General features: G+C 49.8%; 1 protein-coding gene across 2 annotated transcripts in view; it reads left to right on the top strand.

The window, feature by feature from the left end:
• The first annotated feature begins 60 nt into the window (after positions 1–60).
• Positions 61–12,419, top strand: part of tent4a (terminal nucleotidyltransferase 4A) — a 12,562-nt gene continuing 203 nt past the window's right edge. Inside the window, exons 1-13 of one of the 2 annotated variants that reach the window (XM_076159938.1) lie at positions 61–1,111; positions 4,669–4,792; positions 6,015–6,061; positions 6,173–6,293; positions 6,431–6,538; positions 7,471–7,599; positions 7,762–7,975; positions 8,623–8,749; positions 8,843–8,946; positions 9,035–9,198; positions 9,289–9,444; positions 9,526–9,579; positions 10,614–12,419. The exon at positions 10,614–12,419 is cut by the window's right edge and continues 203 nt beyond it. In XM_076159938.1, the coding sequence (XP_076016053.1) occupies positions 300–1,111; positions 4,669–4,792; positions 6,015–6,061; positions 6,173–6,293; positions 6,431–6,538; positions 7,471–7,599; positions 7,762–7,975; positions 8,623–8,749; positions 8,843–8,946; positions 9,035–9,198; positions 9,289–9,444; positions 9,526–9,579; positions 10,614–10,772 (2,319 nt within the window). In that variant the 5' untranslated portion in view covers positions 61–299 and the 3' untranslated portion in view covers positions 10,773–12,419. Of the gene's footprint in view, positions 1,112–4,668; positions 4,793–6,014; positions 6,062–6,172; positions 6,294–6,430; positions 6,539–7,470; positions 7,600–7,761; positions 7,976–8,622; positions 8,750–8,842; positions 8,947–9,034; positions 9,199–9,288; positions 9,445–9,525; positions 9,700–10,613 lie in introns of both variants that reach the window. The other variant, XM_076159937.1, reaches the window with a different exon arrangement.

The raw sequence follows: 12,419 nt of genomic DNA, 5'->3' as shown, positions 1-12,419 counted from the left end.
GACGGGGGGCGCAGTCATCGCTTAAAGAAACACCTCCCAGTGCGCATGCGCATGGATTTGAAGAGAATACGCCATATTGAATTCCCGTAGGAATCGGCTAGCATTTTTTCCAGCTAGCGGTGTAAAGGGGCCACTTTATCAATGGTCCTAAATCCGTTTAATGTTTAGATATTTCTCTCTTTGTAATCCCGGGCAGTGTAGCGACCCGTGAACGGACCAGGAAGCCGCGCGGAACCATACCGGGCTCGCTGGTGCTAGTTCGATACTTGTCGGGGGGGTTTACCAGAGAAAGAAGTTGAATGGATCCTCGGGTAGCCTGGATCCAGCCCGAGCAGAAAGGACCTGCGAACGCCTTATGGATGCACGTCTGGGAGACCTCTCAGGGAGTCCGGTCCCTCTCCGCCCAGCAGCACCACAATCAAAACCACAACCAGTGCGTGAGTTACCCTGCGCTGGACGTGCTGAAAAATGTGGCGGCCGCGGTAGCCTCGAATAAGAGCGTTTGTAACAGCAATGGCACCGCTGCTGCTGCCAGTGTGAGTAACGGCAGCAGCCATCACAGCATCATGAACGCCACTGCGATGTCCTCACTAGGAATCGCGCTGTCCAACGGGAACGGACATAACTCCTACGCCGCGATAAACCCGGTCGAACCCGGCGAGGGGAAAATTCCTCCTCAGAAGACAGGATCGGTCTCCTCCTCGTCCTCATCGCAGGAATCCGGGACGGACAGTCCCCCCTCCGGCTGCCCGCTGGAGAGGACTATGGGTGGACATGTCACGGGTAATGTGAATAAAAACGTCGGGAGTGCCAATTTGCTCTTCAACCTGAGCGACAGCGTCGAGAATAACGTCAATCTTTACAACCATCATAATCGCCATCTTCACGAGCACCCGGCTTGTAATTTACAGCAAATCTGCGTGAAGCGTCACCAGGTTCATCCGTCAGTCCCTGTAAATCACACACACAGCCACCATCCAGGCCGGAGGAAAAGTGACAATAAGGCGAGCACTTATGGGATGAATTACTTGCTTTCAAACTGCACTAATGGTAATTATGCGAGCACTTGGACGCCATGGAAGACGAGGAAATACAACTCTGGAGTCCTCGGGTGAGAAGCTGAACGCTGCCTCCTCTAGAATTACCGAGCTAATCATCTTTTAATGTTGTCTTTTTTTTGGGTTATTTATGTACTGGTCCACTGTGATGGTGATTATGATGCCACATGTAATGATTTCGCATTTAGAATGTCATTGCATCCGTTCATAGTTAAGGTTGGTTACTGGACATCTGAGCTGCTACTAGATAGTTGTAAAGGCAGCGAAGGTCCAAACGAGACCGGAAGTGTAGTGATTTTTTCCCCTGCCAAAGTAAAGAAAATGTCAATTTAAACGCTGATTTACATCACATATAATCAAAGACGGCCGTAGGACGAACCCGTTTTATATATATACTGTATATACATCTGAATTCTATAACATTTTGTGCTCTATTAAGCGGGGCTTTTATTCAGAAGGGTTTGACCGGATGTGGCCAGTTTGCTAGCTTTACTCACTAGCCTGCAGCCTCTAGCTAGCAGTATTTTAACTAATTACCCGGTGAATTCTTCAACCAAAAATGGATACGATGTAAGAGAAAGCCGATCTGAAACTACATTCAGACAAATTTAAAATAACTTGGCCAAGGTATTCCCTGTGGCTGAGGTAACGCTTGTGTAATGTGAGGTTAAGTAACTGAGCGGCCCCCCTCGCCCTCCCCCCCTTCCTGGCCCGGCGACCTCTAGTGTTACTCAACTCCGTCTAATGTATGGAGAGACTAGGTTGTAAAACAGTAATGCAATACAATGAGATTTGGGTGCTTTCGGTCTAAAAGAAAGTTTGTAGTGATCTGAACTTGTTTGATTGATGTGTTAACACACACACATCTACCAGATCTTCATCAATTCAAACATTACACTGTATTCAGATTTGCATTATGTGCCAAAATGTATTCCCTGCACACTTGCTCCAGCAGCAAGCGGCTCAGTCGAGTGTTTCCAGACCAAGGACGGCTCGTTCAAAGAGGAGAGAGAGAGCTGAAGCACACAGACTCATTTAGAGCATTTAATAGAGCAAACAGAAACATCACCGCAACAACAACTACTACTACTGCTTCAGAGTCCAAATGGACAAAGACATAATGTCAGAGTTGTCTTAGCTCAGGGTCACAGTGTTGACTGTCAGGAAGTAGAACATAAAGTGACCTGGGCCTTTGAATGGATCCTTCTGGAAGGCTGTGCCAAACATGTTGAAGTCTCTAAAAGTAACTCTGTCTGAAGTTATACGTTGAGTTAGACACAAATCTGCTCACCCCTGTCTATATTTATTTATTTATTTTACCCTGAAACAGCTGTTTTAAATTTGAAGGAGCCAAGGAGATGTTGTGAAGATATGCAAAAGAAAACTGATTTCTGTACGTCGTCACTGTCATTGTAGCCTTGGACAGTTCTATTTGGAAAACTAGAATATATGTTTATGGTTAATTCTTATTCTGTATTATTTAGATGTTGTGTTATTGAAGTAATCACACAGGTTTCTATTCGGGTCCATTCAAAGGTCTATGGGCCCGGTGAGTCAATGCCAAATATCTCTAGAATAACCAAACAATGTCAGTGACCAAGTTCAGAGGTTGATGACATGAAAATCATGTTTGTGAAACTGTCCCTTTAAATCCAGTGGACAGTGTTTATTTGCCAGAACCCAATTCTAGCTTTTGGTTCACCACTAATCATAGTCACAAAGGTCAAATCTACCAAAAATCTATAAGCTTGTTTTCTGAAAATCCACAGCAAACATGTGTAGAAGGTGTCAGACGTCATATGTACACGGTGTGTGTTGCCACTGTTAGTGAAGGCAGTGATGGGTAATGGGCCATTACCCCCAGAATGTTACTCTCTATGGTTTGCTCCATCAGTGTTGCGTAACAGTTTGGGGAGGTGACCGGGGCGGAGCTTGTACATTTGTCATTTTACTCCCCTCTTCACACATTCACACATTGCGTGGTGTCATGTGCGGCCTGCAGATAGAGAAAGAGAGTATTTATGCCCCGGCAGAAGGTTTTCTTAGAATACCAAGTGACGGAGCAACTCCAGCAGCTGTAGCAGGAGCTTGTGATATTTGTAATGGAAGCTTGCACTCATCTGGGAATTTTCTGTACAAGGATTTGGTGTTTGTCAAGAAAGCGGTTCCTCAAGTTTGATTTGTTTCCCTCCAGCGTCCCCAAAGTCAAATGAAATGGGATTGTTTTTGTTCCCGCTCTGCCACGCCAAGTGTGAATGAACATATTTAATTTTTTCTCTGTTTACTCTTCCACAAGTGCGCCGATGCAAGTTCAAGCTTGTTCACTGACGGGGGGCCATGTGATGCCTTGCCCAGGGGCCACCTTTTGAAGTTCACAACATTATTAAGAGGGATTCTGCTCTCCACACTGAGAACACAAACAGAAGTAGAGTTATGCAGAATTAATAGAGTGATTATTGGTTGGGTTCATTCAGACATATGTGGCAGTAGGTTGTCAGGGATGAGAGCTACATTACATTGGCAGCTCCTAGTTTTATAGTGGGAGGAGCCTAATAATAACCACGGGTTTGGTGAGCAGTGCATTATGGGCAGGTGATTGCCCGAGCCGAGCTGGGTGGCTGGCAGGCTGCGTTCACGTCGGAGCGGGCACACGCTACGAGGCCGCGTCTCCTCCAGGGCCTCCGCTAATTGATTGTGACAGCCACTCTGTTCTGTATTTCACACTGACATCATGGCGTGCATTCCTTCAGAAATGAATCGCCACAGGCCTGAACAGAGACGCAGTGTTCCCAGGCAGTAGACCGGTCCCAAACCTTTACATTATATACATACGTGCCCCTCCGCTCCCCAACACAAAGCCTTATCAGCCATAACAATACAGCTGGGGACTCTTGGGAGGATCGGGCCCACAGTGCTGCATTAAGCCCTCCTTCACATTCCTCTCCTGTGTGCTCTTGTGTCTCTGTGAGCTATGAGTGTGCTCGCTGATATTGCTTTTTGGAAATCCCTGAGTGAGTGAGGTCACTTTTTTGGTAGCCTGCCCCTTAAAGTCACTCCTCCGCTGCCGCCGCTGCTGCTGCTTTGTTTCTGGAGGTCTGGTTAAGTGCTGAGGTCAGGCGTTATTACAGATAGGGCTGTTTCCACTGTCAAGGTCTGAGGGAGAAGGATTGAGCAATCATTCCTCAGAGAATTAGACCAACATGCTTGTGCGTGTGTTTCTCACAGTATTAAGATTTTTCCCGTCACTCATTTGTGATCCTGAGGTTGCAGTCAGCAGAAGGAAAACCCCCTTCAATCACAGGGAACAAGCGTTGGATTTCAAAGTGCTTTAATTGTCCCAGTCGGTCTTATTTGGTGTGTGGAGGGATTTTGACATTGCATTCCAGGCTCTGGCGTGAGAGGAGTTAAATCCTCTCGGGCCATCTGGAGATTTCCTCTCTGCAAAATGCATGACAAATGTTGCTTATGTCATCGTTCGATTGTTTCATACGAGAGGGAGAGACAGATAACGTTCTGTTCCCGTACTCAAGCTTAGCTCCGGAAGTCGTTTCTGCGTGGAGCACAAAGTGTCCGCGGCGTGAGAATAACCTCTGACCTCTGACCTGTGCAGGCTCCACGAGGAGGTGATCGACTTCTACAACTTCATGTCTCCGCGGCCAGAAGAAGCAGCTATGAGGAAGGAGGTGGTCAACAGGATAGAGATGATCATCAAGGAGCTCTGGCCTACAGCAGATGTAAGATGCACACACACACACACACACACACACACACACACACACACACACACACACACACACACACACACACACACACACACACACACACACACACACACACACACACACACACACACACACACACACACACACACACTAAGGATCGATTTCCCGCTCAAAGCTCTTAATATCTCCGAGCGCGATGTTTTAAATCATGCCGTTCTGACTCGTCTGAAGCTTTATTGGCTTTGGTACAAACTGTGATCTCAGATGGCTCGTAAATCATCGTTGAGATGTTCAGATATTTTGACCTCACTTCTCTGGAACGTGAGCCACTGTTTGTACAAGATGACACCGAAAAAATAGTGCCAACAGCGTTTCTATTTCCCTGTGTTGTGCTCAGGCTGAGGTCGGTGGCACAGAAATAGCGAAAAGGCGAATGACTTCATTCCCAGCGACTTCCACAAACTCCCACAATCCCCTCCTCCTCCTCCTCCTCCTCGCTCTGTGCCACGCCGCGCACACGTAAACAAATAATTAATTGGGAACAAGTAACGGTTGCTTGTCGCGTTTAAAAATAGATGCAAATTTGTGAAAATGCTGGCTGTCGATGGTTGAGAAGGAGAAGATCTGACAGTGAGGAGTGAAGCAGGCTGAGGTGGATGGAAGCTCCTTCACTACTTAATCATGTAAAACACGTCGCCGTGGTGATTTGTTGGCTCCCAGTCGTCCTCCTCTGTGAGCCAGATTGTCAGGTAAATGGATCAAGCCTCTGATTCGTCCCAGCTCTCCTTTGATTGTGTGTATTACGCCCGGCCTCCCTTTTGTGCCTTCGCCTCCTCGTGACGGCCGGACTGAGAAGGAAAGAGTAACCACTCCGCTTCCTTTCTGTTTCTCGTCGTTGTTTTTGGGTCAGCATATACGGGATTCGGCAACGCTGTGTGATTGGCGGGCTCTATGAAGTGGAACCTAGAAATGCCTCCTTCCTGCTTTACAGTACATCATCGCCACAAATGAGCTGCATAGCCTTCAGGAGCTCGTATTGGTCTGAAAGCATGTTGCCGAGCTTTGGCCATAAAGGTCAGGATGCAGCATGAGAGGTCAGCGTTTCCTCCCTCCCTCAGGCCGTCATTAGCCTCCAGATACATATGAGAGCAGCCGACGTGTTCCTGGAGAGCACACAGCCCCGTCCACCACCAGGTTCATATTTTACTCACTTGCTCAACTTTGTGTTTTCCAGGTCCAGATATTTGGCAGCTTCAGCACCGGGCTGTACCTCCCAACAAGGCAAGAGACCCGATTAACTTTACAGGAAGCTTAAGCTCCTTTAGATTGTTGTTTTGTGTACTCTTGCTCTTTTTCTGGGTCAAGTATTTGACTTTGACTTTGTGTCTTCAGTGACATTGACCTGGTGGTGTTCGGGAAGTGGGAGCGACCGCCTCTGCAGGAGCTGGAACAAGCGCTCCGGAAGCATAACGTAGCAGAACCCTTCTCCATCAAAGTGCTGGACAAGGCTACAGTAAGTTCTTCACTCCTCCTGACGCACAACGAGCCGCTCATGACTTAAAAAGTCTCTGAACAGCGTAGAGATTCATGGCAAAGGTGAAAAAAGGTTTGACGGTTTGCTGAATACATCATCCTGCTGTCTTCACCCAGGTGCCAATCATCAAGCTGACCGACCAGGAGACGGAGGTGAAGGTGGACATCAGCTTTAATGTGGAGACGGGAGTCAAGGCAGCCAGCTTCATTAAAGACTATGTGAAGGTGAGCTGTCCCTGCTGTGTGATCATTAGGAGCTCAATCAAACCACAGAAATCCCACCATCTACATTATTATCTGTACATCCAGCCACAATCCACATCACATAAAGCCCAAAGCTCCACAGAGCCAGAGGAGCTAAAGTGGCTGCAGACTCATTTCACACTCAGACACTTCAGGTTCCAAACGGCGTGCTTCCCTCCTGTGGTGTTGTTGCTTCAGACGCTGTCAGATTTCTCCCCGTCGCTCCAAACTAATTCCTGCAGGAGGAGGATCTGTGCCTTTAGTCACGGCCGTAATGAGTAATGCAGTTGAGGAATTCCAGGTGCCGGCGTTCCAGCCAGCTGTCAAAGACTTCAGGCTCCGAGCTTCCGGCTTAAGGCTTTTCTTCTTCTTCTTTTCTTTTTCTGGTGTTTGTGTTTTGGTTCCCTGGAAGTTCATATCTCTACTTGAAGAACCTGCTGTCTACTACCGAGCTTGGCACCAGTCCAGCGCTGGTTGATGTTGCTCAGAGTGGGCGTGTGTGTGGATTCCAGTGCCGTCTTGCAGCTGAAAGGTCACTTCAAGCTCACTCTCACCTCCTCAGCACAGGCAGGAGGAGAGGAGCAAACAGCTCGGCTGGCACAGATGCAGCATCCAGACAGACAGACAGACAGAAGCCTCTGGGAGACTCCTGGAATATCATTTTGGGAAATGTAACCCAGTTGGAACGCTAAAGAGAGCAGTCATGTGGTTAAAGATGCACAAACGCTCACATCAAAGTGTTTGGATGATTACCTCGCCGCCGCACTTTAATTGTAGAAAAGCTTTGTTTCCTAAGACACTGGGTTTGTTTTCTTGGTTTTGTTGATTCTGCATCATCCTGCTTCTCTCGCTCATTTCTCTCTCTCTCTTTCTCTCTCTATCTCTCTCTCTCTCTCACTGGTATCTCCTTCCAGAAGTACCCGATGCTGCCGTACCTGATCTTTGTGCTGAAGCAGTTTCTGCTCCAGCGAGATCTGAACGAAGTCTTCACAGGGGGCATCAGCTCGTACAGCCTCATCCTCATGGTCATCAGCTTCCTACAGGTACACACACACACACACACACACACACACACACATGCATGTCAGCAGCAGCAGCATGATTCACTTGTAGCAGTAATATAATGATGTTAACAGAAGAGGACAGTCCTTATTGCTTAAGCATCTTTCCGTCATGGTGCCGTCTCTCTGCCCTCTGCTGTTCAGCTCCATCCACGCATCGATGCCAGAAACCCTAATGAGAACCTGGGCATCCTGCTGATCGAGTTCTTCGAGCTGTACGGGCGCCACTTCAACTATTTGAAAACGGGGATTCGGATCAAAAACGGCGGGGCGTACATCGCCAAGGAGGAGATCATGAAGGCCATGACCAACGGCTACAGGCCGTCCATGCTCTGCATAGAAGACCCGCTCCTCCCAGGTGTGTGTGTGTGTGTGTGTGTGTGTTTGCTCTCCTGTGCCCTGAGAACGTAATGTTGTCTTCCGGCACGCAACGCTGTTTGTGAAAGATCTAACATGTGAAAGGAGGTGTGAGGAAGGAGAAGCTGTCAGCTGCTGCAGGGAGAAACACTTTAACACACTGTTGTTATTTAAGGGAATCACACGTGTAAGGGGACATGTGTTTTCAAAGACACACACGCACACACACCAGGTGAGGTGAACCAGAGAGTTCCTCCTCCTCCTCCTCTGTCTGCTCCCCTGTCTCCATAAGAGCAGTCACCTAAGTTGCCCCGCTCTTCCTCACCAGTCACCAACAAACTTAATACAAAAATGCTCTTTGCCCTTAAGTGCTCCAGTGTTTGACGTTTTCTAATGTAAATCAAGATGAACGTGTTTGACATCTGTGGTTTCCAAACTGGCATTTCTACACAAAACCTTTCTTACATTATGAAGTTGTTTAAAGTATCAGGTTTAACAAAATCCAGTAAACTCTTGAATAAGTCCCTCATAATGTTCTGCTGTGGTCCAAAGAGAAATGAATTGAATGAAAGAAGGAATGAAGGAAAGTGTTCTCTTGTCTTCTGATGTTCACCAGCTTGACCCTGTGTTTGTTCTGACCCGGCTCAGGTAACGACGTGGGCCGAGGTTCCTACGGTGCCATGCACGTCAAGCAGGTGTTGGACTACGCCTACACCGTCCTGAGCCACGCCGTGTCGCCGCTCGCACGCTCCTATCCCAACAAAGACTGTGAAAGGTGCCTTCAAAATAAAGTCCAGCTGCTCTTCTTTGTTTTTCTCTCCCACATCCATTGAGCTAACACACACACACACCCTCATGTTCTCCTCAGCACCCTGGGCAGGATCATCAGGCTGACCCAGGAAGTGATCGACTACAGGGAGTGGATCATCAAGAAGTGGGGAGGCAGGGAGGCGGTGCGGACGGACAACAGAGGTACGATTCCCCAGAGAGAAAGTCTTGAGACCAGAGTTAAGAACTTGGTAAGATGGAGGCGTAACTGTAAACGTGTGTGTTTCTGTAGTGCCGCCTTCAAAGGACCCGGCGTTGGAGCACGTGCAGACCTGCGTGCTGAGCGTGGAGCGAGACTCCGTGTCGCCCCACAGCGCCGACTCGCCCATGTCCATCTCCAGCCCTCAGCAGCACTCCTCCGCCTCCTCCGTCTCCTCGCTCTCCGGATCAGACAACGTAAGCAAACAAACAAACTTTCCTTTGCCCACGTCGTCCACGTTACGCCCGCTTGTACGGACGGAGAGTGACTTGTTGTGGTTCGCCCAGGATTCTGATTCCACGCCGCCGTGCCCGGTCCCTCCGCCCGCTCTGCCGCAGTACCACTTCCAGCCGCTGGGCCTGGCGTTACCGGCGGGCCTCACCATGGGAACAAGCAAGCCTGGGATGGGAGGACACCCTCTTCTGATGCACCCAGGCTCACAGGTACGTCACTGCAGAGCACAGCAGGTCAGAGCCACAGCTGTCGTCCTTCCTCTTCTAACCCAGCTCCTCTCCGTCCCGCAGGCTCGCCTCTCGCTGCCCGGTGGTCTAGCCATGCACTCCATACCTGGCAGACAGGTGTGTATAGACACCGGGCTCCCCCCTTTCTTCCACATGCCCCCCCCAGCCCACGCTCATGCCCCCGCCCCCTCCAGCCCCCAGCTTCCGCCCAGCCCCCACTCCAGCCACACCCACAAGGTAGGCGCCGGCTGCTACACACACACATACACACACACGCACTCGCACGCAGACACACACAGTTACCAGAGAGCCTCACGTCTCACACACACTCTTCCCATCCCGTTTTGGTGACGTCCTCACCTCGTTTTTTTCCGTTTTCCTCTCCAGTATTTAGTCGTCACACTTTCAGCCGCCCGGTGACGCTGCCTGGCTCATGGGCTGAGGCGGCAGAGTAACGAGCCAGGAGTTAGAGGCGAGTGAGACGCCAGCGGCTTTTAACAGAGCTGCAGTTTCCAGGGCGTGTGTGTTTGTTTCTCGCTCGCTAAAGAAACACAATTATTAATGGATGCATCTCACTGTAGTGTTTACTGCCGCCTGGTTGTCGTGGTAATTAAGAAGGATGGTGGCCTTAACGTCCTCCCACCGGCCCTAAACGTCTTTTAACAGCATTTAAAACTCAACACATCACTTTGTCTCTCACCTCAGTGTCCTTTTATACACAGAAATACATTATGGGATGTATTCACTCTGAGCTATTACTATAGCAACCGTTGCCGAGGACGCCACCGAGTTGTTAACGCACTAAGAGTGAGGAGTGAATCGTCCTTACACACACACACACATTCATGTCAGATCTGAGACAAATGATGTCACCATGGAGGACAAAACAAATGATTGGTTGACATGAACACGAGTGAGTGCAGCTGCTGGACTGAGCCTGATAACTGAGCCTGATCACTCACCGCCCCACACGCTCCCGTCTTCTACCTCATCTAAGACACTTTAACATCCCACACTTACATCTGTAATCCTCTCAATCAGAAGAATAATCTGTGGGTGTCGTGTTATTCCCGACCTCTTCCTCCTCCTCCTCATCCTCATCCTCCCCACCCCCATCCTCCTCCCCCCCCCCCCCCCCCCCACTTCCTCAGAACGGAGTCAAGTTCAACATGAAGGGCTTCCACAACCCGGCGCTGGTCAACAACCCCGTCCTGGCCAACCGGGGACACACGCACACGCACACACAGTACCACCGCAACACTTGGCGGCGCAGGAAGAGGGACAGCCTGCCCGTCAGCCTCAGCAGATAGACAAACACTCCTCATCCTCACCCAATTTCCTCCGCCCGCTCCGGCCGCATTCCCCGACTCCTCGTTCATGTTGGAGGGAGGACAGACGGACGGACGGAGGGACAGACGGGCAGACAAGAGGACCAGAGACCAGCAGCAGACACTGGCGTAGAGCAGCAGCAGCAGCAGCAGCAGCCCTAGAGCGGCAGCAGCCCTCAGCTCTGCACCTTCATCCCTTCCTCACACTCCTCCTCTGTTCAGTATCTCAGTATTTGTTCTCATGCTGTCTCTCTGTCTTTGTTTTCTTCTCCACTCTGACACAATAACTCTGAGGATGGTCGCCCTGTTCTGATGACCTCATCTTTACTTCTGCTGCCAGTTCAAAGGTCACAGCCCCCCCCCCCCCCTTCCCCACATCTTTTTACAGCGTATCCGCCTAGGAACAAACCGTTTTTAATTTTGTGCAATACTGATATTTTTCTTTTTTGGAAGTAAATGCTTATTTAATTTTTGTCTGTATATCTAAAGGCATTTTTATATGGTTCTTTTATTTTTGTAGAGTTTTTAATTTTCTTTACCGAGCCCTCGCCCCCGCCCACACAGCATCCCGGCAGAGTTTTCATCAGTGTGTGTGTGTGTGTGTATGCGTGTGTGTGAGTGCCCCCCCTCCCCCTCTTTTAGAGTCCAGCAGTGTGAGGGAGAGGCACAGGGACAGAAGGGGACAGAAGGGGACAGAAGGGGACGAGGACATGGTTCTGTGATATTCCCCGTCTTGTAAAGATGGCGGAGGCGAGCAGAGAATTCCCCCCGGGCGAGGTTTTGAATCCTCCCGTCTAGTTAGCCTCACACATCCTGGAGGGAAGTGGAGGAATGAAGCTGCACCCTGGGACATCCTGAGGACAGAGCAGAGTGCAGAGGCAGGACGGAGAGGAGAGGTGGTGAAGTCCACCGGCCCCCCGGGGACGGAGCAGCATGAGAGTGTAACCGTGTGTGTGTTTGTGTGTCCCCCTCGGGAGTGCTGTTGCCATATTCAGTCAGTCAGTGGAATGCTGACTGTGGTTTAGTCTCGGCCTTCTTCCCCTCTGCTGTCCCAAACAAACGCTCCCTCATGGAGCCGCTCAGTCAGACACGTATGTGCTGCTTTTTATGCTCCTCTCCGTTTATTACATGTTACAAGAGGGACGGAGCCAAAAGAGGCAACAGAAAGCCACTGAGTCCAGGTCAGAGAAGTCCTCAGTCGCCTCCTCTCTCTCTCTCTCTCTCTCTCTCTATCTGAGGGGTGTGGTTGTGTGAATCTGATCCCAGGTTTTAAGGCCTCCAGCTGTAAACCAGCGCAGGCCGACTCTCAGATGCTGGGCGATAAGGTTTCTCCTTTGTGGACGAAGGAGGGAGTGGGCGGGGTCTTCCTGAGGACCCTGGAGAAAGGGAATTTATATTTTGATTCCATTCAGGAATCTCCTGTACATTTGATTGCCAGGTACTTCCGCTAATTGTTTTGCAATGCCTTTCTTTGTGTTTACTTGGAGTGTGTGTGTGTGTGTGTATGTCGTCTTGGCGAGCGCACCGCGTCACACAAACACACACTCGCAGACGGGGACTGTGGAGGCCGCGGCTCGGCCCAGAACACGACACACACGCCGGCGTTATTACTATGCAAGTGGATTCTTC

The sequence above is a fragment of the Genypterus blacodes genome, unplaced genomic scaffold (assembly GCF_046128005.1).
Source record: "Genypterus blacodes isolate CSIRO-AG114 ecotype Tasmania unplaced genomic scaffold, CSIRO-AGI_Gbla_v1 ptg000100l_1, whole genome shotgun sequence".
NCBI lineage: Eukaryota > Metazoa > Chordata > Actinopteri > Ophidiiformes > Ophidiidae > Genypterus > Genypterus blacodes.
This window is presented reverse-complemented; position numbering and strand designations above follow the sequence as displayed.